We start from the raw sequence: 15,573 nt of genomic DNA, 5'->3' as shown, positions 1-15,573 counted from the left end.
TCCACTCCCTCTGGAAGCAGAACTTAACGAAGAGCTCAAAAGTCAAGTAAATAGCTGGGGAAGTGAGCAGAGTTGTTCAGATGGAAAAGGAGGCCCAAAAGCTCACTGAAGAAAATAATTCTTTAAGGATTAGAATGGAGCAGATGGAAGCCAATAATTTTATGAAAAATCAAGAAATTATAAAACAAAACCAAAGGAATGAAAAAATAGCAGACAATGTGAAATATCTCATTGGAAAAACAACTGACCTGGAAAATAGATCCAGGAGAGACAATTTAAAAGTTATGGGACTACCTAAAAGCCATTATCAAACAAAGAGCCTAGATATCATCTTTCAAGAAATTATCAAGGAAAACTGCCCTGATATTCTAGAACCAGAGGGTAAAATAAATATTGAAAGAATCCACTGATCACCTCCTGAAAGAGATCCCAAAAGGAAAGCTAGGAATATTGTAGCCAAATTCCAGAGCTCCCAGGTCAAGAAGAAAATATTGCAAGGAGCCAGAAAGAAACAATTCAAGTACTGTGGAAATACAATCAAGATGATACAAAATCCAGCAGCTTCTACATTAAGGGATTGAAGGGCTTGGAATAGGATATTCCATAAGTCAAAGGAACTAGGATTAAAACCAAAAATTATCTACCCAGCAAAAGCGAATATAATACTTCAGGGGGAAAAAATGGTCATTCAATGAAATAGAGGACTTTCAAGCATTCTTAATGAAAAGACCAGAGCTGAATAGAAAAATCTGACTTTCAAACACAAGAATCAAGAGAAGCATGGAAAGGTAAACAGGAAAGAGAAATCATAAGGGACTTACCAAAGTTGAACTGTTTACATTCCTCCATGGAAAGATAATATTTAAAACTCTTGAAACTTTTCTCAGTACTAGGGTAGTTGGAGAGATTATATACATATAGACAGAGGGCACAGGTTTGAATAGGAAGGGATGATATCTAAAAAAATAAAATTAAGGGATGAGAGAGGAATATATTAGAAGGAGAAAGGGAAAAATAAAATGGGGCAAATTATCTTTCATGTAAAAGAGGCAAGAAAAAGCTTTTTCAATGGAAGAGAGGGGTGATGAGAGGGAAAAAGTGAACCTTATAACTAATCTCATCACATATGGCTTGAGGAATAACATGCATACTCAATTTACTATGAAAACCCATCTTACACTACAGGAAAGTAGGGGAGAAGGGGAAGTGTCAGGGTGGAGGGAATGATAGAAGGAAGGGCAAAGGGGGCATAATTAGAAGTAAATACTTTTGAAGAGGGATAGGATCAAAAGAGAGAATAGAATAAATGGGGGGCAGAATAGGATGGAGGGAAAGAGTCTTTCACAGCATGACTTTTATGGAAGTCTTCTGCATAGCTCCACTCGTATAACATATTGAATTTCTTGCCTTCTCGGTGGGGATGGGTGGGGAGGGAGGAAGGGAAAGAAGTTGGAACTCAAAGTTTTAGAAACAAATGTAGAGAACTGTTTTGGCATGCAACTGGGAAATAAGATATACAGGCAATGGGGTATAGAAATCTATCTTGCCCTACAAGAAAATAGAGGGGATGGGGATAAGAGAAGGGAGAGGTGTAACAGAAGGGAGGACAGATTGGCGGAAGGGGTAATCAGAATGTATGCTGTCTTGGGATGGGCAGAGGGCAGAGATGGGGAGAAAATCTGGAACTCAAAATCTTGTGTAAATGAATGTTGAAAACAAAATAAATTAGAATTTTAAAAAAACAAATAGTGGTAAACATAAACTATATTTAGGTTTTAAAATTCACCTGCAGAAATATAATAATGGGTAGAAGCAGGGAGGGAAGCTGAGGGCTGGATAATTGTTAAAAATATCTGAATGGTCAACATGAGTCAAAAGTGCAGCATGATACCCTTCCCCCCAAAAAACCCTGATGCCATCTTACATTACATTAAGAGGTACTGTTCAGAATGAGGAAGTTGATAACGTACCCTCCTCTTGGCCAGAACACATCTAGACAATTCTGTTCAGTTCAGAATACATTTTTGAAAGGGCAGTGGCCAACTGGAATACATTCAGATGAGGATGAACAAGATTGTCATGCTATGTCCTAGGAAGGATTGACTTGTGAGGGTTTGTAATGGTTGGCTTATTAGAGTAAGCACCCAGGGATGGTATGGATGATCTCTGTCTGGGAGGTTTGAGTTCTGAACTGTCATCCAAAGACAAAAAAGACCAGCTTAATTGGCATTAGATTTTCAAGAGACTGAAACAAACAGGAAAAACAGTACTAAATGGATGGGGGTGAGTGCTACATCAGAAGACCAAGTTACAGGTGTACCAGAGGAGCTGAATAAATCAGCAAGCCTCACAATGCTTCCCTCTTAGAGCTGCTTGTTCTTGCCTGTCTCAGCCACACCCACAGGAAAATCAGTTAAATGAACCTGGGATGTTTAGCCATGTTTAGCTTGTGATAGCTTCCTTCCAGCATTTGAAGGACTGTCTCATTAAATGCTTTGACTTGCTATGGGGCAAAAACTAGAAACTGTGTAGAAGTCACAGAGCACAGTATTTACGCCCAATGTAAGACTATACAAACAAGTATAGGGATTCAGAAGTGGGATGGGCTGCCTTAGGATATTAAGGGGATGTTACAGAAAAGAGATTCCTCACAGGATTGTCTTCTGAGGCTTCTCTCTGGGGTTAGTCAATTTAATTCTATATTTTAATATTTCTAAAGTTCATATGCACAATAGCATATTCAGTTTAATGTAAACAAGGATTTTGGCACCATAAGACTAGTTTTCTATTTGTTTTCATTTCTTAGTATTCCCTAATTTATATATTTCATGTTTTTTCCAAGATTATCCATAGCTGATTTGCCATAGTCATTTTTAATTTTACTCTTGAAAACTAGTCATATTTTTAACCTCCCCTCATTTTTATAGCTCTATAACTTTCTAGGATTTCATCATCTTACATAAAAATTTTTAAAGGGAGTTTTACTTGGTCTTGTAACATTGTTTTTCACTCTCTTCTCACCAAGTATTCAGTGTCGTACCCCAAACTAGAACCCTTCATGTCATGTTCCCAGCATCAAAGGAAAATATGGTTAAAGATTTCAACCTTGAAGTTAATAGTGATAAGACGCGTATAGAAGGCTTAAGGCTTAGAGATGGGATCGAGCCAATTTTCCAAGTGACTTAGAGCAAAAAGTGACAGCAATTCTCTGGAGCTCCATTCTCCATCTTACGCAAAATTAACCATGACAATCCCTTCCTCTTGCTCACAGGGCCTTCATTTCTCTGAGAGGGGGAAGTGTTATGGTGCTTCGACTTTCAAAGCTTTGTGGGAAGATTTCTGGCTATGTCTCCCAGGAGCCCTACAGGGAGATAGAAAATCTGAAGAAATCAGCCACTTACGGAGCAAGGGAAAAATGATTTTCCCCCCAAATGAATCATCTTGAGTTTTAAGAAAGAAATTGAAGGCAAACTAGTTTGTGCCACTTTTACAGTAACTACAAACTAAATTGGAAATAGAACAGTGTAATGGAAAGCTAACTGAACTAGGGAATCAAGAAGGCTGGGGTATATTGCTAATTATTATCTTCTAAGTCATTTTACCTTTCTGTCTTAATTTCTTCATCTGTAAGATGATACTGGACAAAATTCTCTTAAGGTCTGTTCCAGCTCTAATATTCTATAACTAGGTTACTTTTAGTTCTTAGGTTCTTTGGTTCTTAGCTGTGAGTCGGTGGGAGTAATTTTACAGCTCTCACAACAAAATGAGACATAGAGAAGGGGTCTGTTTTTATTGCAGAGCAATCTTATGTGCTACAGTCATATACACACTATAATTGAGTAGAAAGGCCTGGCCTAGGAGCTTTAAGATCTGAATCCTCATCCTGTCACCACGCAGAGGAAGGCCACTGAGAAGTCCAAATGAATAACAAAAACCTTCTTGCTGTTCATTGTGTCAGAATCCAGAAAAAATTATTTTCAGATTTCAGTTTGTTGTGCTGAAAGACAGAACCTGTTCTAACTCAGAAAGTGGTCAGCATAAATGCCCGATAAAAAGGATACAAGGTAAATCTTTGTCCTTGCTCTGAAACAGGAGCCAGAAATTAAGGCTGTGGAAGATGTTACCCAACTACCCTAGTAAGTTCTCTGCCATGTTTTTTGTTCCTGTGTCTTACCCAGTCTTACTTGGGAGATAGTCATTGTACTGATTAGAAAAGGCCACAAACAACATAATCCTGATTCAGGGTAGCTAAGCAATAAACCCCCATCGAGATACAACAAAGGCAAATTTCCAAGTGGAATACTTTAAATGTATTGCAAAATGTACAGCATTTTATTCACATACAGACAAAAAGGCACAATTCTACTAAGTATTTCAACAACAACAACAACAAAAATACAGCTGTCTTCAACTAGTTTTATAAATACTTCCAAAAGGGAAGGGGGCAGTGGGGGGAAGAGAAATAAATACAGGATTGGGCCATGTAATATAAAATAGTCATCTCTACATATACTTTAATTTCTGATTTTCTCTTCATGCACCTTTTTTTTTGTAAATTTTAGCTGAATGGACACCAAGCTAGGCACATAGTGAAAAATTTTCTGTACAAGGTTACAAATGTAATGACAGATTTGTCCATTTTAAAATAAGTTTTGTACATGACATATATAACCCTTCATTTAGATTTCTGTTTGTTTATAACCTAACAAGTGACATTCCAGGCAACTTTACAAAAGTTTAACTAGCCTACATTTTGACGTAATACACTGATCATAATGAAAGATATTTCTTGGTCAGTATGCACGAGGAAAGATAAAGCTGAGGGGAGGGAAAAGATGGGGCATCATTAAATGGTTCTATACCAACAGAATGCATGAAGGATGATTTGGGCTAGTCAATGCTATACTTGGGGATCCTTCCTAAACAGAGTACCAAGCATGGCAATGAAACTAACTTGCACAGCTTATCATACTGTATAAAATCGTGCTCTATACCATTTTGCAGTTTGGGGCAGGATTTTTTTTTAAAGCATAGGATAGCTTTTTGTGGTTTTTCTTTTTCTTTCCTTTTTTTTCCTTTTTTTGTTTTTTGTTTTTTTTTATTTTTTTGGTTCAGCGTAACTTGGGAGCATCTGAAAGCTTTTCAACCTAAATATGGGGAATAAAACAGATAAGGCATTATTTCTGCACAAAACTAGCATTCATCATAGTGCAAATGAATCTGGTACCTCTTAAAATGGTGAGAGGTCATTACTAGCATCAAATTTAGGTTTTCTCTCTATGGCTTTTCAAATTATCCCTCTATATATTCAGCCTTCACCCAGAGATGTTGCTGCAGTCAAAAGTTTAGTCAACTGAAGTTCAACCTTTTCCTTTTTCCAGGAAGGGTTTTATGTTCATATGCAAAAGAAAAGCAACCTGCTTGAAGTCACCTTAAGAGTGAACAGAAAATGCCAATTTACCAAAACTCACTGATATCTGCAGCAACATGCTTATCAATACATGGGTTTGTCAAAATGAAGCTTCTCCCACCCTCACCCTCACCCTCTGTATTTCAAGAACAGTTCAAGTCAATCTAAATTTAGGTCATCCTGCTCCCCCTTCCCCAAATATCTATTAAAATATACTTGGAAAGTTAAGACAGTATGAAAATGTAACACAACGGGGATGCACTTGATAACTTGCATAGCAAGATGTAATTCAGTATGCCTTTTTTTGTTGACAACCATCTGGAAGACTTAGAAGCTAACTGCAGAATTGAATCATTATTCATTTAAAATATCAGAGTTTTACATTCTACCCCATGGAGGCAGATGTGTATATGAATAAGAAATGTGAATGCTGAGTCTGATACACTTAGGAGCAGTCCTGGGGTGAGTGGCTAGGACTGGGGGTGGGGAAAGGAGCGGGGCTTGTTCCAAGTGCCCATCATTTCTAAGCCATGTTGCTATTTCAACTTTACTTCTTTGAATTTGACTTACAAGTACATTGAATTCCAAAGAAAATCTACACGACCCTAACACTACCCACTGTCTTGTTACGTATGCACCATACTGAGTGCAAAAGGAAAACATTACTCAAATGAAACGCTAAATTTATTATTGCTGATAATGTACTTACGAGTTATTGCCATCTGCAATTACAAAGCCCAACTCAGGAATTAGTATCAGCTCTTACCAGCTCCAAAATTGAGTCCAGGACAGAATGCAGTCTCTTTCCTGCATAGGTCTGAATGAAGAGCTAACTGCAACTTATTGCCTTTTTTATTTTCAAAAATATAGATATGTATATTTAACCTATTTAGCTAGGTCCTTTATTATTATTATTTTCAAAGGAATCCTTTAGTGTTGGAAGCCTGGATTCCCAACACATAACATTAGTGCAAACCTGATTGCCAGGCCTTTTAGAGTTCACCACTCCTGCCAGATTTTAGCACAAGTCCTGTAGGAAGCTAGCGTGTGACTTCCAACCTAGCTTGGGGAAATAATCGTGGGGAAGGTGGAATGTCAGGAGGACTATGAGTAAAATTTGGACCTCAAGTACCCTAACACTACACAAAACTATCCTAATGGATTCATTCTCCAAATCAGGATAGTCTAAGTCAATTTTCAATCCATAACCCATCAAAGGGTGGAGGCAGCAGTACTCTTTTATTTTAAATCACCATGTAGCAGCGATTCTGCCCTGCCCCCCTCAGATTCCTCCAGTGACAGCCTCTGTTAAAATCCATTCTTCCCCACCTAGTGTATTTATCCATAAACTCCCCTAGAGTTACAGAAGGTTCAGAGCTGTTGTGTCCTATAACATGACAAAGAGGCTTGTAGGCCAAACTATAAATATGAATTCAAGAGCTATCATAATCCAAGAAAAGTAGTTTAATGGGGTACTACATGGTGCATGACAGTTTTTCAAGGACTATGTTTTGATTTTGTACACACAGGAAATCAAGAGTTTGTGCTTTGGGCAAAACAGGGAGGACAGTCAAACCTTGCCAATGCCTATTTGCTAACTGGGAACACTGAAAACCTTGCCCTTTTCTAACACATTTCATTCTTGTTTTAGTGTTTAACTCAAGGTTCCATCCCTAGCAGTGTCTCACATGAAATCTACTCTTGTGTTTCCTCAACAGAGTTGGAAATAAAGAACACTTAAACTTCTCACAATGAGTTATAAATGACTTTGAAGGAAAAAAAAAACCTGCTGTCCCAAGTGCAAGTAAACATGTTTGTACAGCTCAGGAATAAATGGACATCAGCTTGTTGATCCAGTGAGAACTCTCCTCTCCCACACAAACCAACAACCCTTTGGGCGTCAGCAGGTGGTGGTGACATTACCAACCCTGTTGCCCGCCGTGAATCTTACAGTTCCCCCATCAGGAGGCTAAGATACTTCTCCTAATAATGTCCGTCCTCCTGGTGATGGTGCCGTTGGCATTAAGCCTCTGCTGTCTACACTGCTTTTCAGATGCCTCACTCTCTGAGTCGCTCATCTCCACATCAGGGATATACCCATCATTCTCGCTGTCTGTCTTTAGTTTGCTTTTTGCCCTTTCCTTGGGTGAAGCTCTGCCCACACCCAAGTAGGAATAGTTGGAGTGCTGGCGGCAGGCATCCTCTGGGTCCTCTCCCTGCTGCTGCTTCTCTCCCTTCTTTGGAATTCGGAATCCCCCCCAGTTCTTCACTGGGCTAGCAGGTGTGGTAGGCACTTTAACGGTGGTTCGGTTACAGTTTATTTTGACCAGAGACCCATTGCATTTAGGCACTAAATCTTTCCTTGTGCCCGGTGCTGACTGTCCCGTCCCAGTGGGATTCACAGCCCTTTTGTTTTCTGACTGCCTCTGAGACAGGTCTGTGGGTCTCAGAGGTTTGTAATTCTGTTTTGAGTGGTTAAGGTCTCCCTTGATGAAATCACACTGAGAGCGATTTTCTCTTCTCTTTTGGTGGTCTGACAGTACCACACCATTCTTCTGTTGTGCTGATATAATATGTGCTTCTGCAAAGGTCTTTTCAAAATCCAAAAAGGTCCCTGGTATATCCATCCCTTCTCTTCTACTTGAGAGGTCGGACTCCTTTAACAAGGATTTGCCTTCACTCTCAGGGCCACTTGGCATCCGCTCCCGCTTATGAGACTTTTTCAAGGAGTGGACCAAAGAGGTGCCCATTTGCTTCCTGAAGAAAGCAGAGTGCCACTTCAGGTCCTCTATCTTGGGTGCATCAGGACCCACTGAAGGACTATTAAATAAAAGCATATTTTCCAATGAGGAGGAGAAGCAAGAAGAAGAAGGCACACCTAAAACCAAGAAAACACACAAAAGACCAAATCAAAAACCAGTTCAAAAGAACAATATCCTGGACTTGCAACAAATAACAGTTTTATGACTCTTCTGCCCACTATTGCAAGCAGACAAAAAGCAATCGACTATTTTTTTTAAGCTAAGAAAATGAATTTTAATACCAAAAGAGAATGAAGTTGACCTACCTTCATAATCTTCTCAAGTTTAATTTGCATTAAAGCATTGCTCTACCACATTTTCTATAATAGCTGCAATTCAGACAAGGTTACATGAAACCACTACCTTCTTAAGGGATAAACACCTTCATTTCTTCCCTCAACACATAACGATAATTTAACTTGATTTTGCAAGGTTGAAGAATGTCCTTTTAAACATTCATAGTCAATCTTAGTAATAGATTTTGAAGATGTATTCAATCCTAAATGCTACACTTGACCACAGGATTTGGCTTTGCGTCAACCTGGCAAGTTCTGACACAAAACTATTTTCACATGCCCTTTCTTCTATGGCATGTGAACAAACAGAACAGAATGACAGGGTCCTCAATAGATTCAATTGCCTCCTGTGTATTCTTCTATTTCCCCATCAGGAGGCTAAGGTACTTCTGTCTGTTCTTCTGGTGACAGTGGCATTGGCATTAAGCCTCTACTGTCTATTTCCTTCAGATGCCTCACTCTCTGAGCTGCTCATCTCCATGTCCAAGATACATCTATCATTCTTACTGTCTGCCTTTACGTGGATGTCAACAGATGTAAGGACTGCCTTAGTGAAGAAGCCAGTTGGATCAAGATTAGCATACTGTCAGATTCTGTAGTTAGGACCACCAACTGACAGTGTTTTATAAGGGTTTCTCATTTTGGATATATCCATTTTCTCCCAAGACCAAATCTTAATGATAATTGAATTATAATTCTATAACCAATGAAGTAATCTCCTGCCAAATATTGTGTTTCCTTAACTGAACCATCTAGGAAAAGGGTTCTGAAAGGTAAGAGAAACAAATGCCATCTTCTTAAATCAGATGTCCCACTCATCATATCATTTAGAAAAAGTAGTGATCTAATTTGGTTGTTTTGGAGGGATCTTTGATTTCGCTGGCACAACAAACAGTTTCTTAGAAAACTCCTTCTAACAACGCAAACTGATGCAAACAATGCAGATTGACACCTGTTCTAGTCTTCTGGACTGTCTGGGACATTAAGATATTCGGTCACTTGACCAGGGTAACAGAACTGGCTAGTTCTATGTACTATGTCATATAGCACAGCCTCTTGATCTACAACTTTGTTAATTAAGCTTTTGTCCACTTTGAAGGTTAATGCCAACTAAATTTCCTTTCCCCTTCAACAGACTGATTCTGCCTTCAGAATAGTTCCAGTTTTCATCAGGCTTCTGAGTGAAGCCAGAGTCCCTGAATATCTGCTTTGTTTTTGTTCCAGTAAGACATGAGCTTTTAACCTGAGGTCTATGAATTTGGTTTGCTTTCTGTTGTTGCTGTGTTTCAATATAATTGGTTTTCTTTGAAATCCTATATGAATTTTAAACCGTTTTGAGAAGATTTCTGCAGGCTTTACAAAACTGTTGATGGGGCATATCACAGAAAAAGGGTAAGAATTTCTGCACTGAAAAGTGCTGGTTCTTGATTTCCTTGTGGGCCTGGGAACATCTTTTGTTTTCCTTTAATTACATATTTTTGGTGTTAGCAAAAAAAAACCCAACAAAACATTAGGTGACTAAAGATGTGAAAGTAAAATTTTTAAAAAGTACCCAGAAACATTTACACTTCATTCTCTTCAGTAGAGTGGAGGAATCTAATTTTCAAACATAACCAGCATGGATTTTTACCCTAGAGTAAAGTAGAAATTTGTTTTCCTCATCTTCAATATGTAATATATTGAAGCACTCCTGAATATAGACAACTATATTACTAGACTGTTTGAAAACATGTGCTAACCCAGTTAAAAGCCTCCTTTGTCCTATTAATAACCCAAGCTATGAAATGTGAAAAGCTGCCTACAATAGCCATGAAAAATGACTCTTAAGTAAAATCAGATGAAAATGTATTTTACAAGTGTTTTTACAGGCAATCATTCACTCTCTAACAGCTTAACAGGAGTGACAAAAAGCCCTCCACAAATACAAATGCTGAGGTACAACTGGCATTAATGATGCCAAGCAGCAGTAGCCAAGCATCTGCTGAGTAAAAGGAGCATTCTCTAAATCAGACTCTTATGTGTAAGTTATTTACGTTGGCATAAAAGGGCAAAATAGAAAGTAAAATGATATTTATTATTTCAACAAAACCCACTCCAGCCCACTTTGTCTACTGCCTAGCCCACTCCACTCTACCCTTGGAAACTTTTACTTTATTTTCAAAAAATCACCTTAGATATTTTCTAACCCATATTCCTTTTAGCTTCAACCAAAACATGACTATTCTGGGAGCACCATATCCCTTACAACTTTCTCCACTGGAGGCCATGCATCCTCTTCTGCCCAGTTGATGGCCAAGAAGGACTGGCATATTTCTTGCTCCCTAATGGTGCTCCAATGTCATTCTTCTATCAACCAACATTTGATACTCTTGAATTATGTATAATCTCATTCCCCATCCTGGTTGCTATTATCTATCAACATTCAAAGTTTTATTAGTGTCTTTAATGCCTACTTTTCAATCGTCCTCTCTATCCCCTGCCAACATCCTTGTGGACTTCAGTATTCATGTTGACAACCCCCTTAAGAACCTGACTATGTCATTCCTTAACCTTTTTAATTCCAACAACCTCTCCATATTATTAGCATGGGCTTACTTTAGACCCCAAGTTATTTGAGAACTATACTACAAGATCCAAAACTTTGAAATTCCACTTTGACCACAACCTCCAATCCCTACACTTTATGTTTTCTAATTCACAGCAAACCCAGTCTTTATCCTAACTGTGACTCCTAGTACCCTTGCCTCATCTGTCTTCTCCCAGGGCATCTCTCCCAACTCTAATCTCACTTAACCTCCATACTCATCCTTAAACCTAATTTTGCATTTGCTATTATCCTAGGATCCTATGCCCCTTTGACAAGCCATTCCCAACCTGTAAATCCTCATCCTTCATCACCTATAATTTCACTAAAGACTGAAGCTATCCTCTATCAACTCAGCCCTCCTTCTCTTCTACTTAAAACTCTTCAGGAGCATCATCCCTCTCTTCTTTCCCCTGGTCACAAGATATATCCATACTCACTCAGGCTAGCCCCTTTCCTTCCTGCCTTCTCTCAGTTCTTGCTCCCAATCTCCAATGGCTCCTAACCATCATCCTACAACTCTGATCAAGTCTTTTCAGTCCTAATAAAACTTTTATTTTACCCATCTATCTCCTTCTCTCCTACTGTTTTCCCCTTTACTACTAAATTTTTTCTTATCTATACTTGATATCTCCACTTTCTAACTTCCCATTCTCTCCCTAACACAATGCAATCTGGCTTCCTCCACTAATATACTTTAAAATTAATTTTCCCCACATCAAAAAAGGAGTAAACAATTATTTTTGGTATATATCAGTGAATCTGTTTATGTTATCTATTAATCACCTGCTTTGCTCAAACCCAATGGGAGACGGTGTGGTACCCTGAAAAATATCTTGGTCTAGGAGCTTAGGACTGGGAATTTACTTCAGATTGTGTCATTAACTAGCTATATTATCTCATGAAAACCACTTAACCTTTCTGGACTTCAGTTTCCTCATCAATCAAATGAAGGAGATGGACTAGAATTCAAGAATAGGGAACATGAAGCCTCAAGGTCACATGTGGCCCTCTAGGTCCTCAAGTGCAGCCCTTTGACTGAATCCAAATTCCACAGAACTTTGTTTAGCCAAAGGACCACACCTGAGTACCTAGAGGGCCACATGTGGCCTTGAGGCCGCAGGCTCTCCACCCCTGAACAAGATAATCTCTAAGATTCCTTCCAGTTCTAGCATTCTATGACTCCTCTTTACGTCTTTCTATGACTCCACTTTATCTTTTCCAATATGGTTACCACATCAAGACTTTCCCCATCGTGGTTTCAGTATGTTGCAGGCTGGTTTAAGAAATTAAATGGGAGTTTGGGGGGGGGGGGGGGTTTGCAGAAGCCACCCACAACACACAAAGACCAATAGATGACACAGAAAAAGTTTAGGAACTCAGAAATGCATAAAGTACATGTATAGTATTATACAGTATCAACCAAAATTTTACAGTAAAGTACTGTAAACATCCCACAAAAGAAAAAACAAAAACTTCTGACTTCTTTTCTAGGACAAAGGGAGGGCCAAAAAATTTTATGAAGATTTTCCAGATCACAGGAGTGCCCTGCCCTTAACCCCCACAATTTGGAAGGGCTAACTGTACATTCTTCACACCCCTAAGAGAATAATCTTTCTTGGGCACAGATCTAGTCATGTCACTCTTTTCAGAAATCTTTAGTGGCTCCCTATTTATTGCCAACTCACTGAAGTTCAAATATCTCTGCTTATTGTTCAAGGCTTTTCACAATCTGCTACTTGCCCAGCTTTGTGTCATGTGGAACATGAACTCTATGCACCAGTCAAACAATTATTCTCATTCCATAGATCTGTTGGAGTTTTCTGCCTTCAGGATTTTGTTCATGTCATTTCCTATGCCTGAAGTTTTCTCTCTCCCTTCTTTGCCTGCTAATTCCTACTCACCCTTTAAAGCTGAATTCAATTACCTTACCACAGCAAGGCAGACACCCTTTTATATATGCTACCCTAGTTAAAGCAATGTCATTTCAAGCTTTGCTAACATTAACACTAGCCAGAAATATCTAAAGTGCTCATTCTTGGGAAGAAAAGTAAAAATTTGCTGTTAACTTAATACTACTGAATGCCAATGCTTTTGACGGTATAGGTGATATTAGCCCAATTAATAAACTGTCTTCTTCCCCCCCAGGGAGGAAGGCAGAAGAGAAATACTTCAATTACCATTAGTCACATTTTGCTGTACCAAGTTAATTAGTCACAAAATGTGTCAATAACATGGACATGCGTTATAATCCAGGCCTACCCAGACAAGCTACATATGGAGAACGAGTGGCAGTCACTCAAAGAATGCACATAGAAAATTACCTCTGACTTGTCTTAAGCAGAATGAACAAAACAACAGAAACCTTTAGAACAGGTCACAAACCCCTTTAACAGTCTAGTGAAATAAAACCAAAGGATTACGAAGGAACCCAGTTCTGTTGAAATGAAGATTAACTTTTTCCTGTAATAAAGATATCAAAGTTTACAGGCCCCCTGAAATCTGGATAAGAACACAAAATTGTATTAACTATATCCATTAAAGATGAAAACCCCAAAGGTTAAAATTTCTTAATTTTGTCAATTTTCTATCAAGTCTGGTCACCCTTACATGCCTAAATCTTTACCTAGAATGTAAAAAAATCTTAGTTCTTCAGACTCTTACCATCAGATAGAGACTATCTGTACTATACAGACTTCTGGACCTGTAAGAGCTTTCACACATACCTGAAACTCTTTCTTGTTCCAAAAGCTTAGTATAAAGATTGAATATCTGCTCTTGGACCTTGCACACAGACCGTTTAATCTTTTCCCTGCGAGTCACCATGTAAGTGAGATTCCGAACCTGGAATGCAGACAGAACAAAGCCTATCAGTAACACTTTACTGCAATAGTAACAAGTATTGAGACTGTATATTTAAGTGGAGAGAGGCAAGATGCCTGCCAGAACAAAGGGGAGATACTAAAGGTTTTAAATGTTTAAAAGGCATTCTACTCACTCTTTAAAAGCCCTCCTGGGCTGCTGGCACAGATTCCCTTCCCCCCTCTCTCTGTTCAGGCAGCAGGAACTCTGCTGCGGAGGGGAGCTAGACTGCAGAAAGGGTACTTAGAACGCTAATGAATGTGTGTTCTGCCTCCTACCATCCCCCAGCCTAGCCTACCACCACATTGGGAAAGACTTCGGATATGGATAATGGGACCTCTAGGAGGTTAGTCCATTCAGACCACCCTCCAATTGCCAAAGGACTCTCCCTTTTCTCTTTCCTGCCATCTCAAATTTTCAGATCTCTGTAACAGTTTTGAGGCTAAAATTCCAGCACTGCCACACCTGATGCCTCTACTGTACACTTAATCAGCACCTCCTGGCCTGATAATATTAAGATAGTTCTAGGGTTAGGGGAGGCTGAGGAGACCTCAGACAAGATGCCCCTGTGCAACGCCTGATGGATTCTTCATTAAATGCCCCAGGAATCTAAGCAATGCTACCACCTAAGACACTTAAGAGGTGTGAGACTGCCAGGGTGCTTGTAGAGTGCTGAAAATCCTCTAGAAATCACAACACATGGGGATCTTACCTCCAGCTTTGCCAGCAATTTGCCACACAAGACAATCCAGCTCTGTGTGTCCAAGCACTTCAACTTGGACATGAAGGAGATAATGCTACCTTGTTACCCTCCTGCTTTCTTTGTAAGCCACTGAGCAGCACATCAGAGTGCCAAGAGTCTTATTAGAAGCCCAGGGCTCTGGAGTGGAGTCACAAACCAAATATGATGTACAGGTTTAACATCTACCGGTGTCTGATGCCAAATTACAAATTACTCCACTCTCTCCATCTACAGCACTGTAAGCCCTTGGCCTACTCCCCAAACTTTTAACATCCCTGGCTCTAGCTGTCCTTTAGAGCTACCACTGGAAAACGAGCAGACTTTACACAAGGTTAGTGACATTCAGTGACTGGGAAAATCTGATTCTTTTTGAAACTATTTCACGTTTTAACATTAAATTCTGTAAGAAACTGGAGTAGACACTAACATTAAACCTTTCAGGGAGAAAAGTCTCAAAGGCCTTCCTCTGCTGGACTCTATCACCCAAGCTCAACTCCCTTAATAAACTTTTACTATTACAGTGGGTACCAGACACAAGGCAATTGTGTGCCCCATCCTCTTATTACTTTATACTTGTGTCCCTACAAAGCTTTTTTTCATCTGACTTTGGAAAACACTTTTTTATATTCTTTGACGTAAATGGCAAGAGTTTCTCAAAGTAACTCAAAGATCTTGTCATTTTGTCTTATTGATGCCAATGTAACCTGAATGAAAATGTTCATCTGGGACTCTCTGTAATGTGTAGGCACTTCTCCTAAAGTTCATCTAAAATACTAATGCTGAACCATCATGCCATGACCCGTGACCAATAATTGGACCTTTCTGCCCCTTTATTATTCTACCTATATCTAAGAGAAAGGAGATGGCTGTTTTTCAAG

At 39.1% G+C, this 15,573-nt stretch overlaps 1 protein-coding gene across 11 annotated transcripts in view; it reads right to left on the bottom strand.

Annotated features, from left to right (window-relative positions):
• Window positions 1-4,309: 4,309 nt before the first annotated feature.
• JADE1 (jade family PHD finger 1) overlaps window positions 4,310-15,573 on the bottom strand; it is an 83,802-nt gene continuing 72,538 nt past the window's right edge. For all 11 annotated transcript variants that reach the window (XM_072620980.1, XM_072620981.1, XM_072620985.1 and 8 more), the window contains 2 exons: window positions 13,818-13,935; window positions 4,310-8,288 (listed from right to left, as the gene is read on the bottom strand). In XM_072620980.1, coding sequence (XP_072477081.1) covers window positions 7,372-8,288; window positions 13,818-13,935 — 1,035 coding nt within the window. In that variant the 3' untranslated portion in view covers window positions 4,310-7,371. The remainder of the gene's footprint in view (window positions 8,289-13,817; window positions 13,936-15,573) is intronic.

This window comes from Notamacropus eugenii, chromosome 6, assembly GCF_028372415.1.
Source record: "Notamacropus eugenii isolate mMacEug1 chromosome 6, mMacEug1.pri_v2, whole genome shotgun sequence".
In the NCBI taxonomy this organism is placed as follows: domain Eukaryota; kingdom Metazoa; phylum Chordata; class Mammalia; order Diprotodontia; family Macropodidae; genus Notamacropus; species Notamacropus eugenii.
The sequence above is the reverse complement of the archived record's forward strand: the minus strand, read 5'-3'. Positions and strand labels throughout refer to the sequence as shown.